The sequence below is a fragment of the Psittacula echo genome (genome assembly GCF_963264785.1).
Source record: "Psittacula echo genome assembly, chromosome: 7".
Lineage (NCBI taxonomy): Eukaryota > Metazoa > Chordata > Aves > Psittaciformes > Psittacidae > Psittacula > Psittacula echo.
The window spans coordinates 42,705,758-42,721,730 of record NC_137740.1 but is presented as its reverse complement, the minus strand read 5'-3'; the positions used below and the strand labels follow the sequence as shown (position 1 = coordinate 42,721,730).

General features: G+C 40.1%; 1 protein-coding gene across 4 annotated transcripts; it reads right to left on the bottom strand.

Annotated features, from left to right (window-relative positions):
• Window positions 1-1,080: 1,080 nt before the first annotated feature.
• On the bottom strand, window positions 1,081-15,242 carry LOC308224068 (phospholipid scramblase 1-like). Of its 4 annotated transcripts, none has more exons than XM_080623696.1 (9): window positions 15,132-15,242; window positions 10,198-10,232; window positions 9,258-9,359; window positions 7,205-7,374; window positions 6,066-6,108; window positions 4,775-4,995; window positions 3,862-4,023; window positions 2,655-2,816; window positions 1,081-1,405 (listed from the first exon to the last, which is right to left on the bottom strand). In XM_080623696.1, exons 2-9 carry the CDS (start codon window positions 10,208-10,210, stop codon window positions 1,346-1,348), a joined length of 933 nt encoding a protein of 310 aa, XP_080479822.1. In that variant the 5' UTR covers window positions 10,211-10,232; window positions 15,132-15,242; the 3' UTR covers window positions 1,081-1,345. The 4 variants fall into 4 exon arrangements, with proteins under 4 accessions (XP_080479822.1, XP_080479823.1, XP_080479824.1 ...); XM_080623697.1 differs by having other exon boundaries at window positions 10,198-10,229; window positions 15,132-15,209; XM_080623698.1 differs by lacking the exon at window positions 10,198-10,232 and having other exon boundaries at window positions 15,132-15,217.
• Between the last annotated feature and the right edge of the window lie 731 nt (window positions 15,243-15,973).

The window sequence follows — 15,973 nt, the reverse complement described above, 5'->3', positions numbered from 1 at the left end:
GATTGAATTTCCAGTATCTCATTAATAGCTGTCAATTAAATATTTTCAAATTAATAATTATTTAATTCCGTAAGAAAAGTGCTGATGAATCAAAAATTCACCTCCAGCAATCCCTATTATTAAAGACACTATATTCAAGGAACTTTGTCTTTAGCAGCAGAAGCTAAATTTAACAAGGCATAATATACAATTTTGAAGACTTTCTGAACAGTCTAGATTGCTGTCATGAGTTTGTACAATTCTTATAACATCAAAGAGAGTCGAGGTACATAGCAGCCATAGCACTCCTCTTTTCCTCTGCTTTTTGACTGACCAGGAGCAATCAATAAATTGAAAATACTGAACAAAAGGAATCTTTATCAGAACTAAAATACAAATGAAAATATCGGCAATGACCTCTCTCCATTGCTGGATCCCAAGAACCACTATATGCACATGCTTCCATGAAGCTGTGGTAAGAAACAGCAAGTTTACCCATAGTTTGCACATTTAAATAAAACTATAAATGCTAAAAACCAGACCTGCCATTTCATGCATCTGCTTTTGAAGCAGAATTGTTCTGTTTATTATTCCTGCACTCTCATGCCTACAGACAGACTTACAATCTGTGAAATACATGGACTAAATGAAGAGGAAAGAGAATTCCTCTTTCTTTTGTATTTCCTGTCTCCTCTAAACTTCTGTTAATGAAAATCAAAGCCTTAAGTCTCAAAACAACCTGAATTATGAAACTAACATACACTGCAGAAGTCATTTGACAGCAGATTTATCACCATCACTATACAATTTTACAGTGATTTTTGATAGTTTTCTTCACTTAGATCACAGAATCAGAAAATCAGAGAATACCAGGTTGGAAGGGACCTCAAGAATCATCTGGTTCAAACTTACCTTGGTTTGAATGTGTATGTTTGGTAAGAAGTTGGAAACAACAAAATGTGAACACCAACGCAAAAGTACCAAAGAAGGATACACAGAAAAAGATCAGGACCTCTTTATTAGGCTTCTTGCTTATATTAATAATGAATATAGAAGTCCTCTTTTTTTTATGAATTAAAGTAACTATAAGTAGTTATTTTACAATTCCAAATTTCTTGTAAAGAAAGGTTGCTATATATTTCTGTAAGTTTCTGGTTTGACCTGTACAAAGTATTCTTATTTGAATACTACAAATTATTTACTACTATTTACTACAAAGAAAAACCCACAACAAAATGTAAAGCTTTTAGTTTATAGAAATATAAACTTGCAGTAGCACAAGATACACATTTCTCACATTCTTACTGGAGCTCTGAAATCCACTGTAAAGTTGGGAGATTTATATTCTTCTTCTATATAAAAGTTTTCATTGCCAAACTCCTGCTCGCTGTTGGTTATCACCAGCATGCTCAAAAAACATGAAGTCCTAAGAAGGCAACAAAAAGCAAATGAAACACTTCTTAAATGTGATTCTTAGTTCAGAGATCTTCTGGTTGCTTTGCAAGGTATTCAAAGCCCCTTCCTCTCAGAAGCCTCAAAGATAAGAAGATGATGGGGCCACCTCCCTCCATCCCACATTACCTGAGTCTCTCAGAATAGGACACCCTCAGAGAAAGAAAGAGATGGTGAAAGACCTACTTGGAAACTTTAAATTATCACCAGCTGAAGCTATGCTTCCTTTAAGCAGGATTCCTGCCCTGGCTTTGTTAGACTTCACTCAGCCCCTTCAATTTTACCTTAAAGTGGAGTCCATCATAATGATGACTATCTTTATTTTACACCTGGGGGCCCCAGTTTCTGTGTCTGGAGTCCTGGGTTGCTTGCACTCACTAACACTGTACTTCACGCACATGGCAGCACATGAACGAATACAGCTAAAAAAATCTGTTTCATGCATAGAGCTGCTAAGAGGCTGGTAAGAATGCTCCAAACTCAAGGTGCTTCACATGCCCCTTTCCTCTTCGTCTGCAGCTCTGCCAGCACAGAAGCAGAGCACTTTTTGAAATTGTACCTGATGCTGAATTGCACTGGTAAGCGGAAACATGAGTGTTATCGCATACGCACATATACATACAAAGAGCAAAGTGAGCTGCACTGCAATATTTGACACAGCAGAGTCAGAGTGCAGCTGAAAAGTGTTGTATCAAGTTAGATGTGCTTTGCCTCCACAGAAGTCCCTCGCATTGGAAATGACTCCTCTGAGAGCATTTAATCCTGTTCAGCTCAGTGCTTCACACACTTCCTAGAAGGAGAGTCAGGAGGAAATAGCTGCCACATCCAGCTGTCCACTTTGCCAGCTCAGCAGGCTGCTCTGGTTTGGTCTCTTGGCAATTGCTGATGTGCACTTTCATGGTTTCACCATCCACATAAACATTCTTTCCTCTATTAATGTAATGTTATAGACTATGTAAAGAGTCTTCCCTTTACAGGGTTTCTCAGTCCCATCAGATATGTAGCTCTTCTTAAATGCAATTAGCACTTCATGTAGTCTAGAACAAGCTTATTATCTGAAATAATTCCTTGTTGCCTTCTGTGTTTAGTTCTACACATAGCAATTTCACAACAAGTTACGGCCCATTTCAAGGAGCTCAGAATCAAATTCTTTAACAGTACATTTTGAACATAAAAATAAAAAAGCCAGTTCATACTCAAGTATCAGTGAATGACAGACTTACAATAAGGAAACAAGCACCGATCATGACAGCTTTCATTTTCACATCAAGGTCCATTGGGAATGTGATTCCAAAGTTATCCACATCTGTAAAGGCTTCTTTCAAAAATCCAGTCCACTGCTTAGAAATCCTTCCAACAGTAGCAGTCTCATCTACAGATTTCACCTAGTTAAATATAAAATTAAAAAAACCCATAAAATCTGTCATTCATAATATTCTCAAACCCTGTTCGTGACAGATCCATGTGAAAGCTACAGATTGTGTTATTTGAATTAATGCAGTCATTGAATGTAACTGTACCAAAAACCAGCCCTGACTATCACAAAGTCAGCCTTAAGTAGCACAGACAAGAACTCAATTCTAAATCTAACTACAGAGTTCGATACTTTAATGGTGTTGGAAGACACCTACTACACACATGTACACACACTGCTGAAAGTGTTGTCTTTTAACCAAGAGAGCAAATTAATTTCTCCTGCCATGTATCAGGTGCTGCTGGAGTGAAAATTAAACAAACTACATTGTTATGTTACAAAACAGAAATTTGCCCTTTAGTATTTCCTAAAGTTAGATGCAGTTGTCAGAGTTGCAAAATCTAATATGCAAAATAAAATTATACTAAATTTGCTTTAGCAACTATTTGCAAGATCATTTTAAATATTAAATGACAAACTACTGTATCTACTAATTAACGTGTATGAAAATAATGATGCATTAGTCACTATTATTTTTAAGTGAAAGTTGTAAGTCTTTAGTCATTCAAATCTATATTTTAGGTCTAAATTATATTGATTTACTTGGTCATTACATGATTATTAAATTATTAAATGAGTGATTGTAGGAAGTCATTTTAATAAATACATGACACAGCTGAGAATAACATCTTTTTGTTAGGCCCAAACACAATAGATTCAAAAAAACTTTGCTGCTAAATATTTAAATTAACAGATCTGTGTGCAACCTCAGGGAATCAGTCTCACTGATCACTGATGAATGGCTTTAAGACATCAATTCTGGAAGTTTTTCTGGTTTACCTAGAGTAATCTACATATCTAGAGAAGTGAGTTGATTATACTAGCATTAAAGTATTCTGTACTAATTAATATGTTACAGTTCAGTTAACAAGTTCAAGCAACAATTCAAGCAATAAACTACTATCAAACTACTACCTGAAAGAAGATACATACAAACAACTTTTAGCCTTGCATACCTCAAAATTAACATCATCACAACAGCTGCAGGCAACACATGGGCCAGAAATTTTCAATATATCCATTCTTTTCTCATCTTGAATGGTAAACTTTGGCAGGCAGGCATGCCAGTTCTGGACAACATAACCAACTGGTGTTCCTGGCGGCGCCTGAACTTCCATCTTCACAGGAAAAAGAAAACCTCCAAGTGAGCAGTCATGCTTTGTTAAGTTTGTTTGACAAACCCCACCATAACATACAAACCAAACACAACTTATTTTTCCACAACAATCTGGCTTTCCAATGGATGAAGCTGCATGGGGTTTTCTGTGAATGTTTTCAAAAAACTGCACACAAATTTCAGACCTCATATACATCTCCAGTATAAAGATCAAAGTCAAAGAAAGGCTTTGAGCATCCTGAAAGCATTCACTGAACACGTTACAGGATGCAGCTACTACATATCCCTCAGTAAGAACCTCAGATTTGCAATTTCAGAAGTTGCATCACCCCATGATTATATTCATATTAAAAAAGCTCATCATCTCATGTTGAATTTCACTATAGTTTTCACAGCAGCAGTAAATTGAAAACTCTAGCTGTTACTTTATGAAAGCCACTGCCTAACTCTTACATTGCAAGTTCATCTCCAGCACAGATTTTGGTAATGGCCACAAGTTCCCTGCTATGCTGTTTAATCAAATTTTTCATTACCGTAATCAGAAATGGCCAAAGTGAATCCAAGTGTTGCAGCAAACTTGCTTCTTGCCAGACCAAGGACCTCGTAAGCAAATCCCACAGCTCTCTCTCCCCACAATTTACAGGAAAAACCTGACTTGTTTCACCTTGCCTAACTCAAGACAGCCCCATCTCAAAACTGCACAGATGGACCACTTCCTATGTGAAGGAAGAAAGTGAGAGGGAGCAACTCACCTCCTGTAAGCAGCAGGGAAAGCAGCATGAAGAACACCGGAGGGGTCTCTGCAGTGTTATCACCTCATGGCCCAGGTTGTCTATAATCCGAATGGTGAAGGGTCGTGATGGCCCACAGCAGTTCCTGGTACAGCAGTCAGTGTCCTCTGCTGCAAAGTATACCCTTTGCCCCAGCGTATTCTTGATTTCGTATTTGTTGTTTGTTTCAAAGCCAGTCAGAACTGAAAAACAGGAACAGAACGGTTAAATTTCTGAGGTGCATCTGGTCAGAAAAGTCACCATGCTAACTCTAAAGCTACCCTTTGGGAAGGCAGGCCTCCCTCAAAGTCTGTCAGAGGCAGCTACGGGCAAAAGGAAGTGGTGGAGAAGGACCCTTGCACAGAGCAGCCTGACAGAGAAGTTCAGAGAAGAGAAGCTACCGTGCACATGACAAGGCAGAAATTGTAGAGAGATGTCCATCAGTCTCCTCCCACCAGACAGGGACACCTACTGCCAGAGCAAGCACCACAATTATATAAATAACACAGCATGGAAGATTCCCAGGGAAGGAAGAGCTGAAGGGATGAGAATTAAAAAGAAAACTTGTGAATTTGGTGAAGCAAGAACATTCAAATGAAAAGGCCATAAAAAATGTCTCACAGTCAAGATTCACAGCAGCACAAATAGAAAACAACAAGAGCCAGGACAGAAATGTTGATTAATTTCTCTAAAAAATGAAAGCACTCTTTGAAGCACTATGGAAAGAAAATGCAGCAACAGTAGGCATCAACTGAGATGGATGTTCCATTTTATTTCTTCCATTTGAAAGACACTGATAATATGACTTTGATATTCTTAAAGTGAATGGAATAAGGGTAGCAGAAGGAAAGCAGTTCAATTCACTAAAACAGCAGGATTGCCTGGAAACTAGTCTAGAGCTTCATGCAAGCCTATAGAGTTAGAAAGAGTAAGAAAGGACAGAAAATAACATCTTTAAACAGCAAAGAGAAGCAAGTCGAAATTATGTGGATTAATAACATGGGAAGTGGAACTTCAGCTTTAACTATCTACCAAGATTACTCAGTCACATTGCTATGTATCTTTCAAGATACAGAACGAGCTTAAACCCCCTGCCCTCCTATCTTCTTGTTTGTCTCCTCCACAACTTCTGCAGAAACTAAGACAGACAACAGAGGCAGGAAAGAGAAAGGTTGTGATCCACCTTAAAAAGATAGTATCAAAGTCTAAATTTTATCATTCCATGGGATTACTGGATTTAAACATTTCTCTGCCATAAATACTTCGCACTTACTCTCAAGAAGTTCAATTTGTTGATGAATTAATATCTGGTCAATCTGTTAATGATTGAAAAAATTAAACAGAATAGTTAACAAGTTGTAAATAAGAGAAACCTAGTTTCAAGAAGCATTACTGTTTCATTTCAGAATGCAGATTTATGGATCAATATATTGTCTAGAGGCAGATTATCTACTGTAAAGCATGCAAGTAGCTCATGTACCCTCATCCTGTCCTCTGCCAAATTAGCACAACAGTGTTTCAGGGCACTGGAGCAGATGACAGAAGTTGTACCCAAGCTGGGCTGGCTACAAGCACAGAGGGCTCAAGCTAGCTCAGCTACAGAGCCTGAGAGAGCCTTTGACACCACATATCCCAGCCGCTTACACTAGAAGTCCATACAGACAAAAGCAGGAAAATAAGAAATTTTAGAGCTACTGCTCAGCTCTGAGAAACTCAGGATATAGGGAAACTCAGGATACATGGAAACTGAGGACATATAGAAACTCAGGATACACGGAAACTCAGGATACATGGCCTCATGGCCTTCCCTCACTGGTGCCTTTTTTTTTTTTTTTTTCTTTTTCAGCAATTTGCAGATTTGGCAAAAATCTATCAGTGTTAAGCCTTGATATTTGCTCCCAGTGATAAGATAAACTGTATTTTTACAGTACAAGGACATATTCTGCAATTTGGAAACCATTCTTATTTTGCTATTGGCATTCCCTATGTTGTGAAGTCTGACTAGCATCTCTGCTAACAACATTATGAAGAGGTGTGAAGAAAGCACCATGTAGAAAACGAAGCACTTTTAAAGTGCTACAGGTGCACATATTATATACATTTATTACAGACACTTTGCCAAATCTCATTACATCTCACAAACGGTACCTTCAGAAATAGGAAAGCTCTATGATAGCCCTGTGCCCCTAGTCCTTCAGCATCTCACTTGACAGAAGAGTACTGCAACCATAACAGGCATCTCCACACTGAAACACACATCAGTTGCACTACAAAAGGCTTCACTTAGCAGCTCAAAAGCAGCAACCCACGGAGCTGCAACAAAGCCACATACTTTTTTTAGCTTTTTCACGGCTGCAGGCTGCTTCTCAGGTGAATACCTGTTCTCTGGGGAAGAAGGAAGGGTGCAGGTACCTGTGTGAGGTATTGCAGTCCAGGAGGGCAGTTGGGAAGAGGAGGAGGGATGGGCATCCAGATTGTCCCCTCCTTCACAATGGGCTGATTCTGTATGGGTGGAACAGCAAGTTCAGCTGGGATTCTCACGGCCTGTACCTGAAAGCCATAGCTCCCTGCATCTGTGACACCTGGTGTGGTAGGAGAGATGCAGTTATTAAAGTTAGATGTTAGAAAAGAATTGCCCCATGGATCTTCAAAAGATTAATGTATTCACTATTTTGAGCTACGAAGATCCTTATACGTACAATATATTTCAATTATGAATACTTTTGTGCAAAGAAGTTATACTGGATATGGATGTTCTAATCGCTCCAGACAAAAACAAACAAAATCAGTAAATTAATCATTATTGAATATACCAGAAATTTTATTCACATAAAGACAGGCATTCAAAAAATAGAAATAAATAAATTAAGGTTATTTCTAAATAAAGAAGACAGAAACCTTAAAATAGATTAAAAGTATGGGCATTTACAAGTTGTCAGTTGAGCAAATGGGGAATTTTCAGACAAAGTGTTCCTGGAATCATACCTTCTACTTATGTGAGAGGAAATGTCCTTTTAGCAAAGTTCATCTGCAGTTTTCAAACCAAATGAATGGGATCTAAAACCTGCACTTTCCCATTCTCTTTCAAAACTCAGGAAATCCACAACTCTTTCACGGAGGAGGTGTATAGTAAAGGAGAAAATAGTTCCACGTTTTGTGAATGCCAAGTAAATCTTCTCCAGTTACCACTCGACGGAAAACACAAGCTCTCATGAAGCACTTCAGGGTCTAAATGCTCAGCACCCCACCAGATGGCACACGCAGCATTGCCTTGGTGCTCACAGCCTACCCCACGTCCCTGGCTGAGTGCAGAGCCCTGCCTTGCTTGCAGCAACACAGCCTTCGTAGCTGAAGCTGCTGAAGTTGCTGCTGAAGTTACAGAACAAGAACTATATTTTTTCCCTCACCTAATACTTCCCTGGTAGACTGTAGGTTTTCACTCTGATAGAGAGGAATTTTATATTTTATATTTTATTTATTTGTAGCTCGAGATACTGACTTGTAGATTTTAGCCCAAATCTGTTCAGTACCAGTGTTTCACATTACATTCCAATACATGGACTGTTACATATGAAAGCTCACACTGTGGCGGTAAGCAGGACAGTACCTCAGGTGATGTAAAACAGCTGTGGCTTAAAATTCGTAGGTGGCAGGAGACCCCACTCTAGAGAAGGATTCACCCTTACGGAATACAAAATCGCTTTCATGTCTGAACTACTGCTGTCATGCATAAGTGTATGCATGCTCCCCTAACCTTCATCACACAGGCAGCACATGCTCATTCCCTGCTGAAGCTAACTGTACTTTTAGACTTCAGACTGCCCTGCCACAACATGCACAAGCTTTAACTTACGAACAGCACAGTAACTCAGGCCAAACAGTTTGCGTTTTATCTACAACTTGAGTCTGATTGTTAGACTTGGTTCTTCAGAAAGCAACTAGTTGCCAGAACATGAGAAGCTATTTAGAAATGCTGCGTTTTAAATGTGGAGCAGGAAATGAAATACGAGAAAAGCAAATGAGTGCAAGGTACAACCACATGCAAAGTACAGCAATAGGGTAGGAAACAGGCACAAAACACATGGATCAGAAGAACAGGCAAGAGGAAAACAATTCTTTCTTCAGTTCTGGATTTCTACAGAAAAGTAAAGTGAAATACTGAAATAGCATATTAATCAAAAAATCTGATCATCAGCAAGAAGCTGCCACACATTAATTGCTTTGCATAAGTAATACCACCCTAACTCCACACAGTAACCACTGAGGAACATCCAACATCTTTAACTCCTACCACTGTTGGTACTGCTCAGCACCACAAAGGAAAAGATGACTTTTTAGCAAAACAGAAATTAACAGAAACTCTGCAAAAGTAACAGCAGAGAAGAAAATCAGAGATGGTCCCCCTGGTGAAATTAAACCTCACATTTCCCGTCCTTATTTCCAGATCTGTAGACAAGCAACCTACCTTGGTAAGTCCCAAGTGCATGTTGAGGGTAGCCATATGGGACTTGATATCCTGGCACATGGTTAATGTTTGAAAATCCAGGTGCTAGGTCAGGTTTATGTGCTGGAAGAATGGAACATAAACTCTGAGTATTGCTCATTTCCTCCTGCCCTACAGTGAAAAATCCCCAACACTGCCTCCTTTTTCGGACTAGACATAACAAAATTAAGCAGCAGCTTTCTGTATAGCAAAACCTGTATAACAAGTTCGTATTTATGCACAATATGTATATTAAACATCAGTATAATGTTTAAGAACTTAAAGGAGTTCTCATCCTTAACGTACAGAAAAAAAGCAGGTATTGCACATGATGTCATGAAGATGTCACAAAATCACAGGATCATTTAGCTCGGAAGGGACTTCTTGAGATCACCTAGTCCAAGCAGGGCCAGTTCACTGTTTGGACCAAACGTGCCTTTGTTCATTAATATTTAGAAGCAGGCTTTAATATAAAGAATTGCCAAGGAACTGACAGGCTGCCCTCCTGTACAGAACTGACTGGCAGAGAGTCATTCTTCATTATATAAAACATTTTCCAACAATTTTTTCAAGTTAGGACTACACTAATGCCTCACCAGCAGACTCAGAGGGTTATGCATTTAAAACATTTGCTGAGTTCATTTTGTAAGCAGAAATAACTTGAATTTCAAGATGATTTATTTGGTTTATTTAACTTTAGAAATCAAGATCTGAAAATGTAAGCTATATTTTGGAAATTATTAAATTTTAAAATGTAAATCATTTCAATTCAAAACATATTCAACAAAAATTCATACATATTTCATAAAAATAGCAGGCAAGTAAACTAATAGCTAAGCTAGTATTGCTTGAACACTGTGGAAAGACCCATATTATCTTTTGATATTAACAAAAGATGACATTTTGTTTATATTTTACTCACTTTGTGTTGCCATGGATGTGTCTATAGAAGTTCTGCTAAAAAAAAAAAAAAGGGGGGGGGGATTTTTAATACATACATATAGTTTTACACAAGAGTTAGTCACGCTCGCAGGCCCTTGTTCTCATGGGGGACTTCAATCACCCTGACATCTGTTGGAGGGACGGTACGGCCTAGCACAACCAATCTATGAGGTTCCTCGATTGTGTGGAAGACAACTTTCTTTTGCAAGTAATAGAGGAGCCAACAAGGAGAGGTGCCATGGTTGACCTTGTGCTCACCAACAGGGAAGGGCTGGTTGGAAATGTGACGCTCCAGGGCAGCCTTGGATGCAGCGATCACGAGATGGTCGAATTTGAGATCCTCAGGACAGTGAGAAGAGCGTGCAGCACTGGAATGGTGCCCACGGAGATTGTGAATGCTCCATCCTTGGCAGTGTTCAATGCCAGGTTGGATGAGGCCTTGGGTGGCATGGTTTAGTGTGAGGTGTCCCTGCCCATGGCAGGGGGGTTGGAACTAGATGATCTTAAGGTCCTTTCCAATCCTAACTGTTCTATGATTCTATGATTCTATTCAAAGTTCTCTATTATTGCTAAAAAGATACTTGTCTGTCTAAACCATATGGGAAAACTGAATTACAAATGCAAGTATCTCTGCTTCCTTCTAGGCTATGTCTCCACCACACCATAAGTCTGAATGATCTATGCCTGCATTCATGCTTTGAATATCCTGAAATTATCAAGTCAGAGGAAAGCATTACTATGTGCAGTTATTTCACTGCACTGCAAGACTCCGTTGTGCAGCCATTCAGAAACATCATGCAATTCACATGAACAAATTACTGCAGTAATTTCGCAGCAACTGGTTTAGTATATTGATGTTGACTATAAAACCTGCTTGGGTAAATCCTGGAGCAGCCCTGATGCCATGCTGCCACTTATTCAGTTCCACTTCTGAAGTGGTAATACTAAATACCATGTATCCAGTATTCGTCTTAACATGATAATGATGGGTTTGCACAGGGGAGTGGGCACCCACAGCAGAACAGCATGAGTGAAAGGGCCAAGTGCTTGTCTTTTTCCTTATACTTTTCCATAATTGTCAAAAGGAGTTTAAAAAGGCAGAAAGAACATTTACTGATGCCAGCATTAACCTTAAGAGATATTCCTTTCTGCCTCTGGAGTAATGAGAGAAGGAAAACAATGGCAGCAACTTTTATTGAAGACAAGGGTCAAAAACAGCCAGGAGATCCATAAGTGGACGTACAAAAAAGAACAGCATAGGAGTTCCTTTTTATAGGATTGAAAGCTTTATAACAAATGATAAACCTAGTTATTCTTTAGACAGAATGCAGTTCAAGTTAAACTAGTAATATACATTTTGTCTGTTATGAGTCTTCCAACTAGTTCAGTTTGGTGAAGATGGCCATTCAAAGCTGGGAAGGAAACTGAAACTGAAAACAGTTCCTTCCTGCTTTTTACTCCCGGAGTAAAAGCAGACATCACACTAGGATGTTTAATGGTTCTGGGATAACATAGCATCTATCTCACATTCCAGCTTGCACACAACATCCTCTTTGTTTATTGTTTTGGTCTTAAAGTGTTGCTTTTTCAAACCTTGTTCTTGCAGTTGATAATATAAAACTGACATGTTTAATATATGACCATATTAAAATATGTTGAGAAAACTACCAGTTTGTAGAAATAGCACAAATTAAAGATGCTAAAAAAAAATAATTTAAACTAGAAAAAGCTCAATTTATACTGTGAGATGTTGCAGCTACCTGAACTTTAGTGAAATACTGAGAATTCAAACTGAACCCTTTGCTAAAGGAAGGGTAGAGACCATATCGTATGATTTGTTCAAAAGAAAGGCTTTACAATAGCCCAGAATCTTTCTTCTCCCTACAACCACACATATATGCCACTGCACAATCTAGGATTTAGAAAATGGGGATATGCTCTACGGCAAGAAAAGTAATAAAGAATTTACATTTTACAAAGTTCAACTCCCATTTCATCACACATTATGTTCAGAACAGTTAATATTATGTCTTTTACTAAAATTGTCTTTATTCTTTTATTGCTTTTTATGTAGACTCCTTCTATCACATCCAACTCAGTCACCAAGATTAGTACATTGCCATTCATGCCTTGCTTTTCATCTGAATTATTTATGAAGATTGTGAAATAACATGAAATTGTGAAATACCAAAGGAATGAGGAATAAAAACTCACTTTTGTCAACTTTATGTTGCACAATATATTGTTCAATGATGTCACTATGCATGGGGAAATTCCCACGTGGTGAAACCTCAGTCAAGAAACAGCAGTAACAGAAAGACCAGTCACTTAGAAATGAGTTGGTTCCAGCTATCTGGGTTACACAAAGCAATGGAGACTGCATTTTCATTTCAGTTTAATAAAATGAGGCTTTACAAGCTGCTAGGTGTTATTAGTTCTAGTAACAGTTTTAAATATAGGGAACAATCACTGAAACATTACTTTGCAAGGAAAAGTAAAGGTATTTGCATTTAGCTCCCACTAACACAAAAGAGTGAGAATACTATTTCTTTGTAATGGAGTCAAAATTCCTTAGAACTAAAGAAAAAAGGAAAGAAAGTGCTTCAGCAAATGAAAGTTCATTACTGAATTAACTTTGGTTCAATAAAACAGTAGCTGCATGAATCCCTCCCACTACACTGGCCACGTGCTGCAACCTGAATCTACAACATAAATTGTGATTTATGTTGTAAATATAAATAAATCGAGAGTAAATTGTGTTGTAGCGAATAAGCTGGCCGTGGCGTTCAAGAACAAGCTCTGAATCTTTGCATACATCTGATAAAAATCTTTGCAAGGCTCTGAGCAATCTGACCTACATGTGAATTTAGGCTGGCTTTAAGCAGAGGAATGGACCAAATAACCTCTAAAGGTTATCCTTTCCAACCCAAATTAAGCTAGGATTATTAAGGGTCCTTCACATTTTATTACATTACTTGAGATATTTGCTGATCAAACATTCACCAAAATCCCCCATCTGAAGCGCTAAAGGGCAAGAGAGGATGGTGGGGTCCAGGCTCCAGCTCCCATCACCTCACCCCCTTGCAGCAGCCATTATGTTTAGGGCTATGCAAGAGAGCCTATGCCAGGAAAAGCCTGACAGATTCCTGTAGTAACTTATAGTTCTGGGCCCATGCTCCCAAAGGGAGCACAGATAAGATATAAAGATGCCTTGGTTCAGCTTTACACAGGGGAAAGGAGAAGCGATTTTGCTGGCAAAAGGGAAGCACCAGGCAAACGCTTCATGGACAGCAGCTGTCTGATAGTGAATGACCCTTATGAAACAGTCTCTGGATGGTCTGAGGTGCCCCCACTGCGCCTGTGCACTGGGAGTGGGAAGCGCAGGGGCTGCCAGCCGGCTCTCCTGAAACACACTACTTGAACCCTGCAGCATGACAGACGCAGAGAGGAAATGAAAGGCAAAAGAACACACGCATCTGCTCCCAGCGGTGCTTCGACTGCCAAGAGCAACCATTGAGCCGTGGGTTATCAAGCTGACAGCAGATCCCCAAACCTCATCTGATGTAACGCTCACAAGGGAAAGGAATTCATATCAGGAAGGCTCATTCTTCACACCCTGTCCCTATACACTGTACTACCCAGAACCCATATTGTCAGACTTCCTCCTCACCCATAGGAGCTCCCCAGGCTTCTTCCCTTTGCACTCAGAAGTAGCAGTCAATTGCTGCTAAACCCTCTAACCCAGCACCAGCATACCCCCACCAGTTCCTCACTCTGTCTTTACTTTCTTGAATCATTATTCAAATGGGTAATGAAGAAGCAGAGCATCCAGGTGCCCAGGTATAGTGGTTTTTCCCCTCCAGGAGTTTTGAGTCAGGACACTTAGGGACAGCCGAAAACTTTTGGAAAGGGAATACAAGAAATGTTCCAAAGGAAGTCAGAACAATACTGTTCTGGTTCCGGGAAAACTAAGGAAATAACATTCCTAGCTTGCTCTTTTTTAATGAATGAAAGAATACCTAAGTTCCTTTTCAGTCACTTTCCATTTTCAGAACTGCATTACACATGTTCTTTATTCTGATACATATCAGTAGGTACACTGTAAGTCATTTAGGGAGATCTTAATTCAGATAACTACAAGCTTCCGGGTTTTATTAGAAAAACAGCCTACTAGCGTGACAATCAGTTTCGATTCTTCTCCAGCTCGCTGAAACACTGCCAAGAGCATACTAACGTAAGGTCTCAAGCACAAACATCAAGCATGGTGCCATTTAAACACCAAGCCAGGCCATTTCCAAGAAATGATGATTTAAAAAAAAACACTCGAAAGCCAAACAGCTGTAAGGCATGCATTAGTTCACCCTAGCTAGCTTTGTGGCACTGCTTTTCATCATTTGTATTAGACTATTCAGCCACTGGATTTTAACCTCGGATACCGCAGAAACAGTATTACTTTAAGACAATTTAGTTAATCTAATTAAACAGGCTATTTTCTGCTAAAGTTAACCAAACAGCCTTCAGAGAAGGAATGAGATATTCGTTGGCATAAAATTATTTTCTTCTGATGCAACAGACACTGCCATCGGACATCGCCGTCTCTCCTGCCGCCTGTGAGTGCCAGCACCCAAGGGCCAAAGAAACAGGTCATGCTCTGGGTACCTGGCCTCAGGGACATGAGGGCACATGCCTAACGCTGCTCACTTCACTGCTGGATGACACGACCACCGTTGCCCGAGCCATGCCTGCTGCTGCCAGCTCTCTTGAGCACAGCCTCGGCAGCAAGATCATTTCTTAAACCATTTCTTCAGAAGCGAGTTACTTTGCTGAAGACACATTTTCTAACTGCACCACCGAGAAAGACCACCGAGAAGAAATCGCACACGGTAAAGACACTTATAATCACAAAAAGAATACCCGTTCCCAAAGCCGAGGAGCCGCTCCAGCACCGAACCCCGCTCCCAACCGTGGTGGCCCCGCTGCTGCCGAGCCCCGCTCCGCTCCTCCCGTCCCAGTCCCGTCGGAGTGTCTCCGGAACCCCCAGCGCCACGGGGCGGGAGCTGACCGGGGCCGCCCCAGGGGAGGCCCCACTGGGCGGACCGGGCACCACCACCCCTCCGGGAAGCGCAGTGTTGGGAGACGGGGCGGTCTCTTGTTTCCAGTGGAGGAACAGGTTTATAAAGCGCGAGAAAGGCGGCGGGGACGTCCCTCCGCCCGGGGCTCTGCAGCCACTGGATGCAGCATACGTGAGCACCGCTGGCTCGGTTAACCGCTGTTTTGCTACGGGAGTGGAACGGAGAGTCAAATATTTGCTTAAAATTAAGCGATGCACTAGTTCTAGAAGGTAGTAATGTCTCTCACAGTATAACTTCTACAAATGAAATAGCATTGGTGTTCTTCCATTAGGGAAGCAGTTCACACTTTGCCATGTAACTACTGTCTTTGAGAAGTATATGAAATTATTATTTGCAGTAAAATATAACCTAAAAATAATTTAAAAGTATGTATCTTAGGTTTCCTGTTACCTTTACACTGTCACCTTCACCTTCAGATAAAGCTTCCCCTGTCAGCTGAATGTTCAGCAAAGACAGCTAGTTTCTGTGAAATCATAGAATAGTTAGGGTTGGAAAGGACCTTAAGATCATCTAGTTCCAACCCCCCTGCCATGGGCAGGGACACCCCACACTAAACCATGCCACCCAAGGCTCTGTCCAACCTGACCTTGAACACCGCCAGGGATGGAGCATTCACAACCTCCC